This window comes from Aulostomus chinensis, chromosome 9 (assembly GCF_037954235.1).
Source record: "Aulostomus chinensis isolate RoL2024-O1b breed Wild chromosome 9, RoL_Achi_v1.0, whole genome shotgun sequence".
Lineage (NCBI taxonomy): Eukaryota > Metazoa > Chordata > Actinopteri > Syngnathiformes > Aulostomidae > Aulostomus > Aulostomus chinensis.
Window position 1 is genome coordinate 27,432,869 of NC_141328.1, and position 20,959 is coordinate 27,453,827.

The window sequence follows — 20,959 nt, forward strand, 5'->3', positions numbered from 1 at the left end:
AAGTCCCCAGCAAGTTTTTGCTTCTACCGACTTTCAAGACATCTTTCCTGTCCCCAACATGCATCCTACGCTTCCCATAATGCATCTCACTCATCTTGTAAAATCCATTCCTCCTTTGCGTGTAGTCTGCAACCTAAGATGAGATAACCATGGCTCCATCCAGAGGCTTTTCCAGGCTTGACCTTATGACCCCCTGGGTGCTCCCACCACCAGGTGTCCCTGCCACTCTGGATGTAGCTGATATTATGTGTGTGAACAAATGTGAGCAGAGTGACAGTATGTGATTACGTTGTGCCCTTCAACATCAAGGTCAGCTGAGATGCTTTTTGCCCGTGGACAGAAGAGTGGCCTCAGCGGCGTTTTGCTTTCTGCTTGTGAACCTCTGATGTAACTCAGCTGTCACATTTAACAACCATATTTCACCACGTTCAGCATCTGATATCCTCATTACACTCATTAACATGCTGCTTTGGATAGATTTTCAAAAGCTTAGCACTCCTTTCATCCACGGTGCGCTTTGTTTAAGATCTCTCCACGGAGGTGATTCACGGATGCTCTGTTCCTCCTCACGTATCAACAATAGAGAATGTAGGGTTTTTTGTGTGTGAGCGTGTTAACTTGCACATGTCTTTAGACCTGAGATTCATTACAGCCAAGACCAACTAGAGCTCTTTGAATAATGCATCGTCTTCTTTCATGGAAAAAAAAAATGTGTTGAATATGCCTCAGCTGGACTTGAGGAGGCGGGAGGCGGCTGCCTCAACTTTCATTGACCAATGAGGAAAATGAATGCTCTCCGCTTTGACAAATGAACCGAAGCGGTTCAACAAGGTGCCCTCTTTCACAGAGCGTGTGCTACCAGGGGGGCTGGCATTCACGGAGGGACTTTTTTGCACGTTTCCCTTCTAGTCTCCATTGCATTATTTCAGTTTAGTTTTTTGTTTTGTTTTGTTTTTGAAATTTCAGATCTTGTGGTGCAGTGGTTAGCGTTGTCACCTCACAGCAAGAAGGTTCTGGGTCTTTCTGGGTGGAGTCTGCATGTTCTCCCTGTTCCTGCTGGGTTCTCTCCAGTACTCCGGCTTCCTCCACAGTCCAAAGACATCAAGAGGGGACCAGGTTAATCCAGACTCTAAATTGACTGTAGGTGTGGCTGGGAGAGCCAATGGTTGTCTGTCTATTTGTGTTGGCCCTGCCATGGACTGGTGACCTGTCCAGGGTGAACCCCAACTCTCACCTGAAGGCTGTTGGGATAGGCTCCACCCCCTAACCCCATGACCGTTAACAGGGTAAGTGGTAGAAAATGGATGGAGGGATGGATGGATCTTGTTTTCACCTTTAAAACTCAGCAATGACTTGCCTGAACCCCCTTAACTAGCTCGCCCACCTCCCCAGCTGCCTGCACTTCTTGACGGGGGAGGCGATGGATGCTGGTTTAAACAAGTGTCATTTGCGATCACAGCAATGAAAAGTGACATTACAGAGGAGACCACCCCACCCCCCACCCCCCCAGCACTTAAAGAGATTGGGTGGTTGGATTGCCCAGGGAAAGCTCCGCGTTAGAGGACATATTCGTTCGTGAGACTGCTCCATATTCATAGACAATACACTGCAGGCCGACAGCCGCGCTCCGTCTCCTCCTCCCCCACTCTATTAAGCTGATAGCATGTTGCCCTCTACTCTCCTCAGGGAACTGAAGTCAATGAAATGAATTAGCAAACACTGGGCAACGGTGCGTTATGGTTGGGTGTGATTCAAAAATCACAGGTGTATTATTTTAAATCCTCACATCCTTCCTTCCGCTAACTCATCCTGCGTGCGCCTTTTCTCTCCCCTCAGGGCTGGGGGTCTAATCTGAGAGAGAATCTGGAGCCTTTGTGGCTGTCCTCCCAAGTCTGTTCGGGTTGATCCAACTGTTTGTGGCTGAGTGATAGAATTCCATACCTGAGGGCACAGGTTTCTGGGAGGTGCATGGGAATAAAGTCTCTGGCTATTGTTCCACTAGGGTGTGTGACCACTGGCTCGAACAAGAGAAGAAGGGGAGGAGATGGGGGAGATGTGGGTTTGGCTGGGGGTGGGGAGGCTGGAGCAAGTGGAAGAGGATCTGAACAGGCTGCAGGGAGGAAAACAACAGAAGACAGGTGGAGAGAGGGGGCATGTTCTGCCTTCTCAGACAAAGTGTCACCTTGTTCTTTCTTTTTGTTGCTCCCTCTTTTTCTGCTTGATCCTTCGTTCCCTGTTATTGATGTACAGAGCGTGAATGTTCTCTCCTTTCTGTCAGCCCCATAAGTCTAATCTCTCTGTGCTGCAGTGGATCACTGTCTCTTAACAGACACAACAAAGCAACGCTCTCATTCCTCCTCTACAGCATTCCAGCAGTCCATCCGTCATTGACTCAGACATCGCTTGCAGCCAGCGTCACTCAAACACACCTCCACTGGACAGCGCTGTGATCATCTTACAAACCTGTCTGGTCTTCATCCAAGGGAGGAGCATTTTTTTACAAAAGGAAAACATATAAGATAGAAACCAGAGACAGACAGGGGGGACTTGAAAAGAGCACGAGGGAGATAGCGTGGAGATGTATGGGACCTGCTGCGATGAAACCCTAAGTTTATTCCCAATGAGGGAAACAGTTGTTGGGCTTTAAAACTGTTTCCCTGCTCGATTTGCTGTTGGTTTTCTCCACCAGGACATAGTTGCTCCTCATTGAGGCTGATTGTTATAATGATGTAGTGATGAACAAACAGGGACACTGTTGAACTACTGAAGCCATGCTGTGTGTCCTTGGTCCCTGTTTGTCACCTTTTTTCCTGCAACCAGTCACAGGAACTACATAAAGTCCAGTGAGTTAACAAAAGTGGAACTGCTGCTGGTATCGTGGCTTTGTGTCTCACGGAGATGATGATTCTTGATGATCCTGATAGAAAACCAGAAAAGGAAGTATAGTATTTTTGTTTAAAAAAAAGAAAAAAGAATAACTTTGATGAACTGCCATTACAAACCACCTCCTGAAACATCAGGAGGCATCAGAGAAGAGTACAGACTGTCAGCGTGATGAAGCGCTGCAGCAATAAAAGTTGAAGTAAAGAATTTTTTTCTTCTAAAGTTTTCGTTGAAGGATCCAGCGAGCTGCTTCCCTGATACCTGGACTTATTGTGTTTCAGAGTTTGGGGGTATAATTGACAAAAGCTGCATCATTGATCTTCCTGCCATTGCTGGAAACCTCCAATAATCCAGCAGCAGATGATTGCAGTGTTCTTGAGGAGAGGCAGCTAACTAGGGAGTTAGCAACGTAGCTCGATCCTTGGTAATGTGAGGAGGAGGAATTTCAGTCTCTTCCAAATGTTCCAGGAAGCCAGTGAAGAGCAGCTAGACCTGGGCCAATGTGCAATGAGCTGCAGGCTTTTGGGTCAGCTGAAGTCTCTAGGATGTGACTGAGTCTCCCCATGCAGGTAAATACAGATCCCAGCAAGTGAGACCATTTGTGGGGGTTCTTCCATCATTGTTTTCAAGCATGTAATCGACCTTCTTGTCACCTGTGGCGTCACTGAAGGGATTCCCATAGTGAAGGCCGTCCAACCCTTCTAGACATAAAGGTGGTGACTTTTTTCAACCCAACAAATGGAATTTCTGTTCAGAATTCTTGTACTTCTCCATTTTTAGAATCGCGGTTGAAGGGTTAGATTATGTAACTGTGGGTTAGTGCTCAGGGTTGAAGTTGGACAATGTAAGTCAGTGCTCCAACAAGGGTAACCCCACTGGGGTGTGTGGTGGTGCATATTTGTGTTTATTTTATGCCCCTCGTTTGTGTGTGTGCGTGTGTGTGTGTGTGTGTAGCAGGGCTTCATGCTTGTCTCCACACTCAGTCAGCATTGAGCTGTGCTGTTCTCTCTGTGTTCCCATCATCCTGCGCTGTCCTCTCCCATTAGCCCTGACAGCTATTTGTCTGTCATTACTGACCTCAAAACAGCACAAACACTCTCCATCACTGCAGACACACGCACGCGCGCACACACACACACACACACACACACACACACACACACACACACACACACACACACACACAGCATGCTGGCTGAGCCCTTCACTGCAAAATCATTTTGTGGCAGCGCTACAGTTCCGACTTAATAATATGTTAAGCTTTCATCACACAGGTGCTATAGAGATATCACGCTGGAATGCACTGAGGCCAATTCAGACATATTTTCATTAAGGCTATTAAACGTGTCCTGAATGGGTTTGTGCGAGTTGAAACATGAAGCCCAGCATAAAGTTTCTCTCCTAAAGCCTAATCTTCATCTGTGCTTTCATTGATTTAAGGTAGAACCAGAGACCAGCAGGAAATCAGCTCTGTGGGAGCGAAGGGAACTGTATCATTTTACAGGTCCACCTTTACTGCCCTTGGATGGATAGATAATTCAGACTCAGTGTACAAAGGAAGGGAAAATTACTGAGTCAAAGGATTTGTCTTTGCAAAGCTGATCAGTGCTACAACATATCTACTGAGTGAATCAGAAAGGTCGCAACCTTCTCTAAGAGATCAGCCCTTTAGATTTGTGTGCATGCAACTGTGCGAGCAAGAGTTTGTGAGTTGCACCCACACACATTCACTCGAGCCACAAGTAACAAAAGCCAGCGGCCTCCAAAAGTTCACTTTGTGCCAGACCAGCAGCCTGAACCAGATTTATCAGAAGGATTAAGGGTTGTGCATCTGCTGGTGTGGCTCACATGCGTCGGTCCTACAGTGTGTGTTTGTGTGTGTGTGTGTGTGTGTGTGTGTGTGTGTGTTCTGCACACAGTGAAGATGGTGAAGGTATAAGGAGCAGTCTTCGCCCTCATATCATCATATTATTTTTACATCATGTCTCCACTCTTACCTCATCTTTCTCCTCTCTGTCTCCATTGGAATCTTGTCCAAGTCTGCTAGCGTGTGTCTACCAAAGAGACAGACTGGCAATTAAATCCTCCCAGCTGCGATTCAGCTACTTAAGAGAGATCAAAGTAGGATCTTTGGGGGGCTTTTTGGGGGCCTGCTACTGTCATATTATCTCACTGGGGTGTCATTACCTTCCCATCCACCCTGTCATTATACACAGTACTGAGACTGAAGCTTAACCTGCTTTAAACAAAATAATGTTCCACCTAGTGTTTATAAATTAGTTTTTCTTAAAGAAGGCCGTGTGGGTTTTGTGTTATTTCATTAAATGCAGAATTAAAATGTGCTAGACGGAGTGAAAAGATTAAGCCACCAAAAATGTCGAAATAATGTGAAGATAAAACATAAATAATCACAATTAAAAGTAATACATCATCAAAGAAATAAGATCAGAAATGGGACTTAAGCAGGCATGTTTAAGAAAGGCATTTCAAGAAAATTGGGTTCCGTAACAATGACTTTGACAAAAAAAATGTAGAGTAGTCGTCGCTAAGTAGAAACGGTAGCAACAGTAATTTTAAATCAATAGAATAAGGAAAACAAATACAGACCAACTGCAACCCAGTAAAATTCCTAAGACCTGCAAGTGAGTGAATAAATAGAAATGAAGAAATGAAACGTGTCCCAGTAAAAATCATCCGGGGGGCTGTAGCCTATCCCAGCTAACATGGGTGAGAGTCGGGGTTCACCCTGGATGGGTCGCCATTCTGTCGCAGGGCCATCAGGAGCTCGGTATCTTGCTCAAGGATACTTGGTCAATGGGGAAAGCGAGGATCGAACCAGCGACCCTTCGGCTGGTAGACAGCCACTCTACCTCTGAGCCACGCCGCCCCGGAAGTTAAAAGAAATCACAGAAATACAAAAATTCATCCTACAAGGCCAGAGGAAGGTGCAGATCAACAGGAATGTTTTCAGTCTGGTTTTAAAAGACGATAACGATGGAGAGGGAAAGGCAGAACAGGAACAGTGGGTGTTGCAGCTGCTTGGAGCATAAAAGATGATGGTAGATTCACCAGTATTCATGGAGTCCAGCAGGGAATAACCCCCAGACAGCTTGTTACGGTAGATGTTCTAGCTGCTTCCAAGTTCACAAGTATGAGAGATACAGCGCCTAAGAATTCCAAAAATTAAATGTTATTGCATGGAATTAAATTCTCTTCTACAATTAGAAAAAGTCATCAATCAGACAGATGGAGTTCCCGGCGTTCCTGGTGTTTCTGGAGATGAACTTGTTGTCCTTTCCTCTGAAAATGTAACCAGACGCTGTGTTAACTTTGCCTGACCTTCATTTGCTGCTGTTTTTTTTTTTTTTTTTTTGTTCTAGCCGCAGACCAAAATACCACACGTGCTGTCTGTATTTTTCTCGTACTTTACTATACAATGAAATTAGTAAAATTGCTGCTCTCCAAATTGATAGGTTGGGTAAAATCTGAAAGATCTGTAATTAGAGAGGAGTATGTGACACCCTCCCCAATGCAGGAAAATGTACACAGACACAAACATGTTTTTATGCGCCTTTCGGCTGCGCTGACGCCAGAAGGACATTCTGAAACAAAAGTCGTTCACGAGCTATTTGGGTAACATGTCATATTTCCCTTTCAGCATTGCACAGTAATGGTTTGTTTGCAGTTTTGTGTGCGTGTGTGTGTGCGTGTGTGTGTGCGTGCCCCGTGTGGTGTGTATATTGAGTTTAGGACGCAGGCATGTTCTGACTAATACTTTGCTCTGACATCTTGAGCTGCTGGATCGTTTCATAGTAACAAAGCCCCCATAACCTTTCTACACTTCCTAACACACTGTACACACAAGCAGACACTACCATGGAGAGAGACAAACACATACCTTACGTGCAACATACATGCAAACATAGGGGCCATCTATTGTCTGAGCCAATGAAACAAGTTTCAGCGTTCCCAGCATTCCCTGCATAATCCTCACATTAAATTGGAGCATAACACCAGAAGTTCCAGGCAACAAATCAAAGAGATCTTTATCTCTATGCACCCACCTCATGTGCATGAATTAACCTTCACAGGAAGTTAAAAATTTGCATACTGTAATAAGAAATGATGGTAAAGATAAGGTTTTTATATTTAGTAATAATTTTCAGGAGGTAAAATAAGAACTTTAAATGTGCAAATGAAGGTTTTAAAAGGGATTAGTAGCACATTCTGTGGGCACTGACACTCAACCTGGCACAGGTTGGGGCTTTTCTTGGGGGGGGGGGGGGGGGGCATGGTTGGCTTGAAGATGGAAAGTGTCTCGTTGACTCTTGTTGCACTTACACTGCACTGTTGCTAATGAAGCGCATCACTACATGAGTCATAGGCTGCGAGTCCAAACTTAAATCCTGGCCTCCGCTCAGCATACAGCTGCTCAGACAAACACTCAGGGCGAATGTCAGCAATATGCATCACTCGCTTATGCGGGATCTTGAGGTGACAGTTGAGGCATTGCACTGATCTGCTTAAAATGAATGTGAGAGAGTGTGAGGATATGCTGAGGCAAATTTAAACCAGACTCATCTGCTTCATCATAGACACAGGTATAAATCCAAAGAGACACATGAGCTGCAGGAATGTTACCGTTCACTTAGCTTGGCTGGATAATCCTCTATAGGTGCGGAGAGGAGATTCATTAAGATGTCGTTGTTCTGGAGCATTGGTGTGTGGGACTGCTGGGGCATGCAGTGTTTAGACTTTCCAGGGTCCACATTATGTGCAGCAGATCAGTGTTGACCAGCAATGGCTGTGATGATTCTGCTTCAAACGAGCATGCTAACACAAGATCATGTGGCTCAAGGAATAAAATGGTCGGAATTAAACAAACAAACAAAAAAAGAAAAGACAGGCCTGATGATCTCCAGTGATGAAATGTGATGATGACTAAATATCTGCCTGCTGGCAAAGATACACCATGGACAGCTTCTGCATTGACTGACACGCTGCGTTTCGATGGTATCCTGCAGCGACGGCTTAAATTCAATCACTAAAAAATACAACTTCAGCCTGAGATGCTTGCAGAAATTCTCAGAGCACACCCTCAGATCAGAACACCTCTGCCACAGAGACTTTTGCAGGCCCTTGCACAAAAGCCGACCTAGTAAGTAAAACAGTAGCTTGGGGCCCCCTAACACTGGGCGATTCCGTCCATGCCCAAGCACGTTTGTCTCCCAGGGACTAGTTTCTTTGACTAGTGTGATCGCTCTGTACCCCACCCACTTCCCTGGCACGGCTGGAAGCGGTGGACTTTATCACACGCACACATTATCATCTGCAAGGCCAAGTGTGCCTGAGCAGGATGTAAGGTGCATCCTTCTGCATGTTGGAAGTCAGTGACTCAAACTTGGTATTTCTGACCTCTCCAGTGCATCTGTTGTCCACTGCAAGTCTGCTGTAGCGTCCTGAGGATTGTTGAGTAAGGGTTGTTGTTTGAAGGCGGCTGATTGCATGCACGCACACGCACAACTGTGAAAGAGACGAGAGGAGCTGGAGAAAGACGTATCAGTCACATATCCTCTGAATGGAAGCAGACCTTTAAAGACAGAGTAAAACATTTATTGAAAGCTAATTTTACTGAGCTTCTCAGGTGGGCATGAAGTGGGCCGTCGTTGAGGTTTCAGATATGTTCTGTTGTGCTTTACTGTGTTGCAGGTCAGTTATTTTCGAGTCCCGAGTAGATTAGAATTCACCACATAGACCAGTTAAGCAGGGAAAACATGCAATCAGGGACTTGTCCACAATTTGTTGAGCCGTGATATTTGAGCCAGTGGCTAAGTTTAAAGTAAAGGTTGGGTTCAGATTAGCCAAGTAATGTTTAGGATAGGAAGGAAGGAAGCACTTGTGACTGTACATAAACATGCCAAGAGAGACTCAAGTAAACACAGTGTGTCTGTGTGCTGTGCTTTTTTTTTTTTAGTGCTGCTTTCTTTGCATTATGTGCATTTGAGTGAGGCCTGGAATCCTGGTGATTGCACTGATGGTCAAGAGACAGGGAGCCACCATGTCCTGCTGGGCCCGAGACTGGAACGGAATGCTGAGGAGAACAGAGCCAAATTTTCATTCTCTCTGCCTTTCTTATGCCCTGCGTCTGCACTCTGTGCTCCCCTGCCAAAATGAATTGGCTATTTGGGTAGGCCTGGGCACAGCTGTGTACAGGATAGAGTACACAGAGAGCTGATCTTCAGGGAGGCTAGGAACGAAGGAGAGCGAGAGATGGTGAGAGAAATGGAGACATCTGGCCAGCCATCCGTCATTCATTACAAACCATATGAAATCGTAGACCAGCCGAGACGTGATAGAAAGAACAGCTTTGCTCTGACAAATACTGTAATCATTTTTTTAGGTCATGAAAATCCTGCCATTCATTGATAATGAAATCTTTTGGCAACCTCAGTTTTTATCTCAGCCATGCGTTAGTCAACGTGCAGACAGACGCCATCCGCTGTCAGACGGGGTCTCAGGGGCTGCTACTGCTTTTTCTAGCACGCACGTGCGCGCGCGCATGTGTGTGTGTGAATGTGTGAGCTGGAGAAAAAGTAGGAAAAAAGTGGTTTGATGAGGGAGACCATGATGGGGGTTTGTGTTGAGGAAGCTCCCACTGCAGCCCTCGGTCTCTTTAAATCATCTCACCGACTCCGAGCTCTCTCAATAATGTATACATAAGCCGGGGGCAGGTTTTCTCAGGATTTAGAGCCAGCAGTTAGTCTGAAATCTCAATGCGCCGTACACTCCAAGTCGATAACATAAATTATGAACGCTGCACAGTTAATCACTAAAGCTGCTACTTGGCACAAAACTTTAAGATGCCAAAAATATTTCTTAGTTGTCGTTTCATTATGTTAATCCCAGTCAGGCGGCGTATTATCAAACGTGTTGAATCTTCCCAACATTTCTCTGGGTGATATTCTCACATCAAGCATTGGCAGCCACAAATCACGTGTCATCCTGATATCTCGCTCCTCTCTGGGCCATGTGGAGGACAGGTGCCTGCTTCATGGCCCAGCAGAAAGGCTAGTTGGCAGCCTGACTCTTACCACCTCCTCCCTGCCACCGCCGCCAACAACTCCAGCACATCTGTGTCTGTCCAGTGTGCCATGTGCCAACTACCCTGCTTCCATTGTTTTCTCCTGAATGCACCCAACGCCCCATGGGAGACTAGGCTGAAAACAGTGTGACACAACCTACACAGCCTGTTAGATAATCTCGAGACATGAAAGGATTCTCTTAGCCTAGATTCTAGAAACAGCTTTTTGTCTTGCAGCATAGGCAAGGAAAACACCCCACGGTGATTTCCATAAGATTCTCCCCGCATCAGCTCCTGTTTCAGAGACATTCACTGGAGTGAAGACAATCCTGCATGAGCATAATCATGTTATATAGTATTGTTGGGCTCTCCAACACAATATACCTCTTTTCGGGGGAAAATCATCATGTGAAACATCCTTGTTTGTAGTTTGTTTGATTCAGAATGTCAGAATTGTTACACAACAAATACAAAACACAAGTTAACATTAAGAAAATCTTCCTCTATCATATTGCTGCGGTCCATCTGTTTGTAGAACTTCCTTGTGTGTTATTCGTTGTCCAAAATGACGCACAAGCACACACACGCACACACACACACACGAAGGTAGTGCATTTAAATGTGTGCCATGGAGCAATAGGATTGGGAGTCTTGATTGTGTGTATGTATGTGCATATATTTATGCATTTTGCAAGCAGACGGTGCGGATGTGGCCAATAGAAGATTTATCGGGGCCACGCAGGCTGGCGAATTATTCCAAACAGGAGAATCAATCGCTTTTGCCTTTGATCTCTCTTCTGCCTGCTCTCTAATTTTAGGACTCATTTCCCCCCTGCTCTCTCTCGACTGCACCAGTTTTCATGTTAGATCCTGCTGCTCTGCCTCCACCTACAGATAGCCTGTTTAGTCCGTCCCTCTCTGTCTCTTCTTACTGCCTGTCACGATGTTCATGGGCCGTCACTGCATTCCCTTAGCCTAGCCGTAGCCATCATGACTCACCCCTTAAAGGGTCCAGCACGTTGGTCCCCCGAAACCGCCAGACCCCACAAGAATGACGGACTCCTGATTCTCAGGCCCACAAGACACACGCACATCCATACTTCAACACTTGCAAGGACCCTTATTAAGATTAACGACCATTACAACCATTAAACTCAACCCTTACTCTAACCATAACCTAATCATAAATCAAAATTCTAACCAAAAATGTCCTTACTGTCAAGGTTCAAATGAAAATTCATCTTCCCAAAGTAAAAAAAAACAGAAACTCACTTTCAGCAAGCCACTGGCTGCAGCCCTAAGTCCTCTGGCGTGGTACCTCAGGTCATAAAAGAGCTCTGATTCTGGCCCCCTGCGAACGCAGCAGGATTCCTGGCGCGTCTGAAGTTTTAACAACGTCCAACTTGCTTTCTGAGTCCCTTCAGCTACTCCAGACTACCTTGTCTGTCACCGTCTCACACAGACATTCACGCATTTCAGTGCCTGAATTAAAGGAGGGATGCTTAGTGATTATTTCCATTATCAACTGTCAGATCATATCATATAGAATTAATTTCCTGTCAAACAATCAGTTGCTAGAAAACAACAAGAACAACTTGGAGATTTTCAGTTTATTGTGTAAAAGAGAGAAAATCTGCAGAAAAAGTGCACTGGATGCACTGGTGGATGCACCGCACTCGTTCCCACAAAATGTACACGTCACACAGGCACACTCCTGCACCACACAGCGATTTGTTTGATTTATACAGTGGAAAGGTCCCCAAAGAGAGGTTTAAATTAATGGGGTAATTATACAGTGAGAGAAGAAAGCAGCCATGCTTTGATTTATACACACTCATTCCTCTACACACATGTACACAGGTTCCCTGATGGGACAGAGTTTGTCTTTGCTCTGAGGACGTCTCCCAGCTCCATTCACACCCTCAGATTTCAGCTCCAGTTATGGAGACACATTTGTCCGACCCAGCGACAGGAAGAGTCTCCATGTTCAAGCGGAGACTCACTGGGAGCTGCAAACGTCACGACTGTGCAACTCCAGCCAACGGTGTCACTTCTACCAAACGGACACGCATGATGGAGGAAAAAGCCAAGGAAACAAATGCAGGCCATGTATTAACAGGCGGTATTGTGTCATGATGAATGCCGTCAAGAGGCAGAATATTAGTCATGTTGTTAGTGGGGGACCACACAGGAGGAACTGCCCTCATCAGTCACAGAGGTAGAGTCGGAGGAGAGAGCAGCTACTGGACCTCCCATCCTCTCATGACAGAGGAGCACACATGAAAGCTATAATCCAGCACTTTTCCATAAATCTACGCCTCAGACATTCAAGCCTTCGCCAGACGAGTCCAACCAGCGCCCATTTAGCTCATCACCGCCGGATAAACATCTCTGTATTTCGCAGTACTTGAAGTTTGGGTCTGCGGCGACATTCCCACACTGCTAGGAGTTTACTCCAACCCAACCCACTACCTCCAGTTACGTAGCACTCTGCTAACTCCAATAAATTAAATCATGCAGCTATTTAAGACTTTCCAAATATTGTCAGAGGACAGAGCGTCAAACTCTGAGGCAGTGTGAAGCTCGAATCAATTTATCCTCCGTCATGGCTGCAACACTGGCTGTGGAGTAGGTTACAGCAAAGCCTGACACATCATTGAACACACCGCCAGTTGTTTGTAGGAACTGTCACTGCCAGAAGAGGGAGACAAAAGTGCTTTAAATAGACTGATTAGGGAGATTTTATTCTACTTGAAAGGAACGTCTGTCTGTCTAATTTGAATCCACCACACAGAAACAAATTTCTGTGTTTATGCTGACAGTGAATGTTTTTGCATGATAAGGGAGAGTGTGAGTCAGCCTGAGATGATGAGGTTTAATCCACCAACCAGAAAACCAACAGGCACAAACTTGTTTCTCATGCTGTGAGAGCAGATGTATGTGTGAGCATGAGTTAGTGCATTCATTCTTGCACGCATGCTTGTATTGGTGGATTGTTCAGAGGAAAGAACTTTGACTGGAGCTAATGATGCAGTCCTCTCCACGTCCAGTCCCACAGATGCACTGCAGAAAGCATCTGGGCCTCAGCTGATGCAGCACTTTTACTCAGTCTGATAAAGTCAATCTCTCTCTCTCTCTCTCTCTCTCTCTCTCTCTCTCTCTCTGTCACTCCACCACTCCCTCTAATCCAAACTTTGGAGACAGCGTCTGCTAACACCATATCCCTACATTCAGCAGCCATATTATTTCCTCTGATCATATTCAGCTGGCATAAAGCTTGATGAAAATGCAGAGGTGTCAAATAATGCACAAATTACCAGTTGGAAGTGTGCAGGCAGGTAGAAACAAACTGCAGCAGAAGGCAGAGGGAAGGACAGCAAGTTAAGGGAGCGACAGAATAGCTCAGAGCAATCCCCAAAAGGAGAGCGGCGGAGCTTTAAGTCTCGGGGGAATTTGAAAGCCACAGAAATCCAGTTGCGGATATTAAGAGGCTTAATCTAAGAGCTTGCTGAGGCTGAGTTTTGCTGTGTGGGCCCCATCACTATCATCCTTGACAGAGGTTAAAGAGGAGACAAGGGGGGGATAAGGAGGAGAGGAAGAGACGGCAGATGGGAGCGACGACGAGAATAGGGAGCCGTGTATCATGATGACAGCCTTGTGTGCTTTTGTAGGTCTCATAGTGTACAGGTGTGCAACACCATCTTTGTGAGGAGCTGCTTTACATAAAGCATCCCGGTGAGGATATTTCGGTCGGTCCCTCTCGATTTCAGGGATAACTTCAATGGGCAAGCGAGGTTTGGCTCGCGTTGGCTCTGGGGTGTAGGAATGCATCGTATCAATAAAAATCCCCACGAAGCCAGCTGTGCGAGCGCCAGCGCACCAGGTACTCCTAATGCTTATGTAAGTAGCACTTCTGCACCTCTGGCACACAAGAGTCTGGTTTTCTTTTTCAACTTCAATAGTGTGCTGAAAGGAGCACATGTCGGACCAGAGTTGAAGAATCAAAAGCAGTGATTCATTTATTCTATAATTAAACAGAACCGAGTCATCCAAGTTATCCTGTCGCACCAGTCAGGGTGACTTGACGGGGAGATGAAAGTCATTATCATCTAGATGTCTCCCTGGAGAGGAGAGCAGAGGAGAGGAATCCCCATCACCTCCGTGGCATTCCTTTATTCTCTCTGGGATTCTGGCTTCATTTGATATGAATGGTTTCATACAATAAAAGGTGCTCCGGAGCTCTGGAAGCCTCTGCACCACAGCGTCCCCTCCCAGCAGTGCCTCTGTGCTTCCGTGCTTCAGGACTTGTCAGGGAAATCTGACTGTCGGTCCATCGCAGTCATCGGCAGCTCAAGCTGCATTTCCTCATGAATTAGCGACTGCGTGTTTCACTGGGGTGCCACATAGCTTTGCTCCATTCAGAGAGAAATAATTGCTTTTGCAGAGCAATTATGGCTCATTGTGATTTTTTGAATGTGCTGGCACTTGGTGAGAAGCGCAGCCACATCTGTTGTAAACTACACATTTTATTGCTATCTGTCCGCCCTTTTTCAGAATTAAAATTTACCAAAAAACATGAGCAAATGCATGTACTGCAAGGAAAGTGTACATATCAGTTAAAAAAAGGAAAGAACCCACAGGACAAGAAGGTGCTATTATTTTGAGAGATACATTGCATGAATATGCTTATATAATTTCATATAATTGCTGTTTGTGTTTTCTGTGTTTAGGAGGCATAAATCGTGCTGGGCCAGCAGTGCCGACGTTCTTGCGGACCCCGACGGTGATCCAGCCCCACCTCGACATGAAGCCCTTCCTACAGTTCCCTATGGAGACCCCCCCTCCGCCACACAGCATGAGCCTCTTCCACAACTTCAACACGGTGAGAGTTAACACAGAAACACACGAATAAATGACTCGCCAAACACGAAGGCTGCAGATGCTGCCATGCTGGTGTGTAAATGGTACAATTAAACAATAACCATCCAATCACGTTCTGAGCCATGCAAAAATGCAAAGCAGGCTGAGTGGATCTCCATCTTAGACAGATCTGAGTGGCTTTAAAGGAGGGCTTGCTCCAGTGTTTACATGGACACAGTTGGCCCATATTGGCCTGATAGAGACCCCAGTCTGAAGAAGAAGCTGCAAAGTAAACAGCATTTTCCAATCACTTTAACCTGAATACTCACAGACGGAGTTAAATGTGTTGTATTCTGATCTGAGTCACACTGTGGAAGTTGTTGTAGTCTACAACCCTACTGAGTCTTCGCATTATTTCAGTGAAGCGTATGTCAGCAAATGTTCCAGACTCAGCTTCAGCACCATTTTCTGTAGTTTTAGCAGAAAACAGTACATAGTAACGGAGAGTCTGACATGGAACGTAGGGATGTAATGTCAACGTGTGTCCTTAATCATCAGACTTGGCTCTGTCACATGGAAACAGGAATATGAATGGAACATACGATATATAGTATATATAGTATATATACTATATATAGTATATACTATAAAAAACTCATGCAAACACCGAAATTGAAAAATGGACTTCTTTTGAATGAGGTCAATAATCTAATGGTGGGGAGGAGGGTTGGACTACACGAACCCTTATCACAAAGATTTGAAAGACACATGGTTGACAGAGATGTGATGGGATCACATGACTCATTCTTCATATTTCTAACGAGTGGGTGAGTTTCACGGGCGGCATCCACCAAGAGAAGGCTACAGGCTCGAAGGCCTGATGCGCTGAAACCAGACCACTGTGCAAAGCCTGGATAAGTACAGTACTTTTGATGCAGTGGTGGCAGTGAGGGTGAATCTATAGACCCTTATATATTGTGGGACCCAATGCAGTAGCAGTATCGGCAGAAATTGAAGTTATGGCAAATACAAGCAGCTGAACATTCCTTCCATAGGGTGGCTGGGCTTAGCTTCAGATATCAGAGACCTCTACTGGAAGCCAGGAGTAGAGAGCCACTGCTTCTTCAGCTACACTCACAATCACCTCTTTAAGAGGTATTATGAGAGAGGACGGACCAGCGCTAGCGGATCGCCAGCCCAACATGCAGCACCTTCAGACTCACTCACTCACGCACAGACATTTTCACTGCACGCAAGGCGGGAAGTTTTCCGTGCTGATGCCTCTGTACCTGCTTCTGAACTGCTTTCATATGCACCGCTAATATCATCACTTCAATGTGTGACGCAGCTGCAAGACATCAAAATGTAATGTGTCAGACTGAAGTCTACTGTATATAAGTAGGGTTTTTTTTGTTGCAATCTTGTTATTTCATGTACTCACATCAAGGACAGCCAAATCCATCCCATTTATTAAATCAAAGACGGAAAAATTAAATAATAGTTCCAAGGCCATCCCTGTAGTTCTGTACTTCAAACACCCCAGTTTCGTTTGATGTAGTATTTATTTCAACAGAGAGGGATTTCCCTGTGTCCACAGGCCCTGAATAACATCTTATCATGGAGATCAGAGATTTTTAGCGTTTCTCCGATTCAGCATAATGTGTTGTTTCTCCAAACTCCATCAGGGAGAACCAACACAACAGTACCGAGGCAACTAATGTCTGCACGAACTGTAGGTGGGGCGATGCTACCACACACTGCTGTTCTATGTGTGTCGGCCTGACATTTGACTGCAGTTTTCAAAGGGGCAACAAAGCATCTCATGTGACTAACATCAGGAGCCCAGACACTGTTAAACACATTTAACGATACAATCATTTTAACAGCCTGCCATGATATAAATGGAAGCGTTCCCACTGACTCTGAAAGTGCATCCTGCTGCAGACATGCTCTTAAACTGAAATTATGCACCCAGAAATCATTATCGCTCGTCCTTTCTTCCTTCTGCATCGCTTCCTCAGCAGCACTCCTCATGAATTTCTCTCCCTCTCATTCCATAACATCTCTCCGCTCGCTGTCATCTTCCTCTGAACATTAACTATTACTGAGGGCCCACAGGGATGATGTGACTGTTAATAGCGGCTGCCACTGACGACTCCAAGCCTGAGTGGTGTTTTACAGCCCTACGGCCAGGAGAGGGGGCCATCGGAGAGGCTGGGAGGACGTGCTGCATCGCACATTTAGATAGTGCTTTAATATGTGTTCTGCTCTGGATTGACAGAACTGAGACGTGACTGACTGACACACTCACCCTGATACGACTTCAGTGAAAGGTCTAGATCATGTGCTCCCTCAGGTGTTCCACACGTTCTTAGAATCTGCAGCGACAAAAAGCCTTTTTGTGTCAAACAATGCAGACGTATATTCCTAAGAAGGAAGAAAGAGATTTCTGCAGAATTTAGTGTTTTGTAGTGGAACCTTTTATAGAGTAAGACAGTAGACGTTGAAGCTCCACGGCAGTGAATTTTATTTTTTTTTTTTTGCCTTACCTGACTTGTAGGTGGAAGAATTTTTTCAACAATCAGACGCTTCTTGTTTGTGTTTTGCCCAATAACTTTAAGAATGAACTTCAGTTAATTTATATCAAAAGGTATAATTTTAGTTTCAGAGGATGCTTTTTGCCCCACTAACACAATACAGCATATTTCAGTGACACAATATAATTGCAACAATAACATTGAGAAATGTCCTTGCGCTCCACGCTGGCAGCTAGTTATTCTACCTCTTAATAAGTGATCTGTGCTGAGTTTGTGCTGTCTTAATGAGACTCTACTTCACGTTGAGGGTTATTACCCCATAGCAGAGCAATGGCCTCTCCTGCAGCCATATACTGCTTTAATAGCCTGCTAATGTGATTTGTCCTCTACCTGCCTGTCTGGCCTGATGTGATTTGAGACAGTGACGAGGTTTAATTATTTATCTACAGCAGTTGGTCCTGATATAGACCTACACACTCACACGCACACGCGCGCGCACACGTGAGCTGTCTGTGTTGATGTGGAATTGCGAAAGCTAAAAGGTCAAGAGTTTCAAATGAGGAATTTCATCAAGCGAATTCATTTGCAGACTAGAAGAATGACATCAGATGTCTGTTCATCATCCCGTTATCCCAACAATATTCTGCCCGCAATAATTGACTGAATCAGACAACTTGGGCTTCAGATGGGATTAATGATGAAAGCTATTTCAAGTTTGTTTTCTCCAGACCTTTTGGAGGTTTGATTCGTGTGCAATGTCTGGTTAAAAAGCATCACATGCAGCAAACAACCAGAGTATTGATGTAAGTTTTAGGTTGGTGGGTCAGGCTGGGGGTTTGGACATGTGTGAGAGGAGAGTCGAGCAGAAGGAGAGTTGGGGCACACAATCCTGGCTGCATCTAGAAAGAGCTCATATGTATGAGAAGGAGGAGAGTGAGCGAGAAGGGGAGGAGAGAAAGGGAAGGCAGATTGAAGGGAACGCATGACAGGGAAGGAAGACAGAGGGAGAGAAAGCAGCTGAGGGGAGAGGAGGAGGAGGCAGCTGATCATACGGGACAGGCACTTGTTAGGTGATGTGTCAGTGAGAAGAGAGAGTGATTTGAGCTCCCTTCTTCTCTTGTAGCATCTGAAAGAGAAGCAGTGAGAGTACCAAAAAGGAGCGACAAAGAAATCTTAGCAGGCGATGCATCACTAGCAACAAGTCCTTTTTCCTTAGTTAGTTTGTATTCAGCTTTGAACCAGGAGGCTGAATGAGCGGGGACAGTGCAGCACACCCTCTCAGTCTCACACATTCTGGGACCCAAACACACACCTACGACTGCAGCAGCACACACACAGGAGGAACAATGCAGCTCCAAGCTTCCACAGACACTGAGGAGAAAAAGGTGAGTGCATGCAAGGATTGGAGCTTTCTCACTGCTGTTCAACCCAGCTGGGCAAGTAGAACCCGTGCTTCAAAGGCTGTTGTATATCCTGCTCAGTGCAGAAGAAACCGTGATTGCTACTCAGAGTCACAGACAGAACAGTGCATTTCGAGTCGCTGGAACACTTCCAAACATTCTGTGGCAAGGAACTGATCAAACACACAAAAGGAAGAGGAGACACATGGAGTATAAATACAGGGAATGAAACTATAAAAAAAACAACCTCCCAAAAAGCTGTGGAAATAAGTAGCATGACTTTTGTGGTGCTGGAGGATGTTTGACCCTGAGAGACTGCTGACACGACCGCTGAGTGATTCTGAAGTCAGTGGTCTGTGTGGTTTATTTACACTTGCCCTCCACACGCTCAAGCAGTTCTACTCTTAAAGGAACATGGCAACTTTATGGGAAATGCCCGTCTTTGTCGTCGTCTCCAGAGCAAGAGATGATACGCTTCACTCCTCTTCATGTGCACGAGAGAGCTGAGACCCAGCCAGCTTATCGCCATTTAGCTTAGCACAAGCACTAGTAATGGCTCTGACACAAATAATACAAATGTCCCAAAATGGTAACGTGTTCCTTTAACTGACAACTTTCCAAGACTCATTTTGGCCCATTAACTTGACCTGCATTTTTAGTGATTCCTGGTTAGATGTTGAAGGTTTAATACAGCCAATTTGAAATGCAGTTTCAGAGTTTTGGAAAAATCCCTTCTTCAGTTACATCACAATGCTGCGTTCCTATTCCATGAGCACATGTTTTGGAGAGCAATTGGGTTGGAGGCCTTGTGAGCAACCCTCCAAAAACACTTTTTGGCAGCTTGACAGTGTTTTAACAGCTGAATTGACTGGATGGATCATAGCTGACCCACACCCAGAGCACCCGACTGACTGGCTGGAGAGAGGCCCATTGTTCCTGTGTACAGTTACTCCACCGGCTCTTGTTGAAACGTTCTTCTGAGGGGTGATAATGGGTCACATCATGGACGTCTTTGACTTGCTCCTTTACTCGGCTTGCAGTGTTGGAGTTTGTGTTACCTTTGGCAGGAGTTGAAAGGCTTATAATCGATGGATGTTTTATTTCAGTCCCTGTGCATTTTCACTGCAGTGGTCCAGTCCGTCACTGCTCAATATCCTTCCCTCTACTCCTCTGTTCATCGGACTCAGAGGAGTAGAGGTAGTCATGGAACGTCGAGTATGGGAAGGAGAGCCAAATGAGATAAGAATGTACGATGTAAGGATGTCCGGCTTGAGCCTTACTCACTGTTCTCTCTCCCATTTTTCACTCCTTCTCTTTATCCATCTGTCCCAATTCATCTTACAATCCCACTTTATCACCCCTCTGCTCCTCCAGATGGTGTGCTTCTGCACCACTCTGTCACCCAGCTAAACCTCTCCGACCTCCTCCCTGTTTTTGCCTCTCTTTGTTTACTCTGTTTCTTTGGAGTTGCTGAGTAACAAACGTTGTGCAGAAATTCAAATAGTTTGAGCCTGAGTTTTAACTGCTCAGGCCAGCCAAAGTTTTGGGATTGCTGTATATTAGGTGGTTCTAGGTATATGATAACTTCAGGGGAAGTTTGGTGATGAGCCAATTTAAACAATGAGCCAAATTGAGTCATTTAGAGTCTGTCAGCCTCTCAACCAGCAGGCTTGCATCAGACTTGGAGCGACACTCTGGAACATTCTCTATGAATTGAAAACATACATCATAACCATTTTGTTCCTCAGGCCGGGACTTTTGTTTCTCCTCTTTTGTTTCTCATCCTTTTACAACGTTTGCCTTCTCTTGCAGCAGACATAGTTCCAGACCCTGCCATTGTCTTTGGCGGAACACTACGCCAGCCATCGACTCCTGGCTAAAGCAAAGGTCAATTAACAAGGATTGCTGGATAAATTCAGCTTCAAACACAGATAAATAATTGGAATGGAGCCTTTTAAGATCAGTACAGGCCGGGTCTTTTGTGTCTGGGACAGAGTTTAAGTCCTGGCTTAGCCACCAACACACTGGAAAGCTGCTAAAGCGAGTCGGTTAAATTTATATGAGGTGCTTAACAACATGTCGATGATGGACGTACCAGCTGAAAAAATTAGCACTGTGAGAGTACGAAGCTAGAACCTGGTGAGGATCAGCAGGGTAGGATGCAGCAGGTGGCTCAGTTGTAGCAACACGCTGTCAAC

At 45.4% G+C, this 20,959-nt stretch overlaps 1 protein-coding gene across 5 annotated transcripts in view; it reads left to right on the forward strand.

The window, feature by feature from the left end:
• The window catches only part of znf385a (zinc finger protein 385A), a 69,229-nt gene that overhangs the window by 28,371 nt on the left and 19,899 nt on the right, over nt 1–20,959 (forward strand). For 3 of the 5 annotated variants that reach the window (XM_086214766.1, XM_086214767.1, XM_086214769.1), the window contains one exon: nt 14,695–14,846. In XM_086214766.1, coding sequence (XP_086070892.1) covers nt 14,695–14,846 — 152 coding nt within the window. Of the gene's footprint in view, nt 1–13,846; nt 13,865–14,694; nt 14,847–18,363; nt 18,747–20,959 lie in introns of those variants that run through there. The other 2 variants (XM_086214770.1, XM_086214768.1) reach the window with 2 other exon arrangements.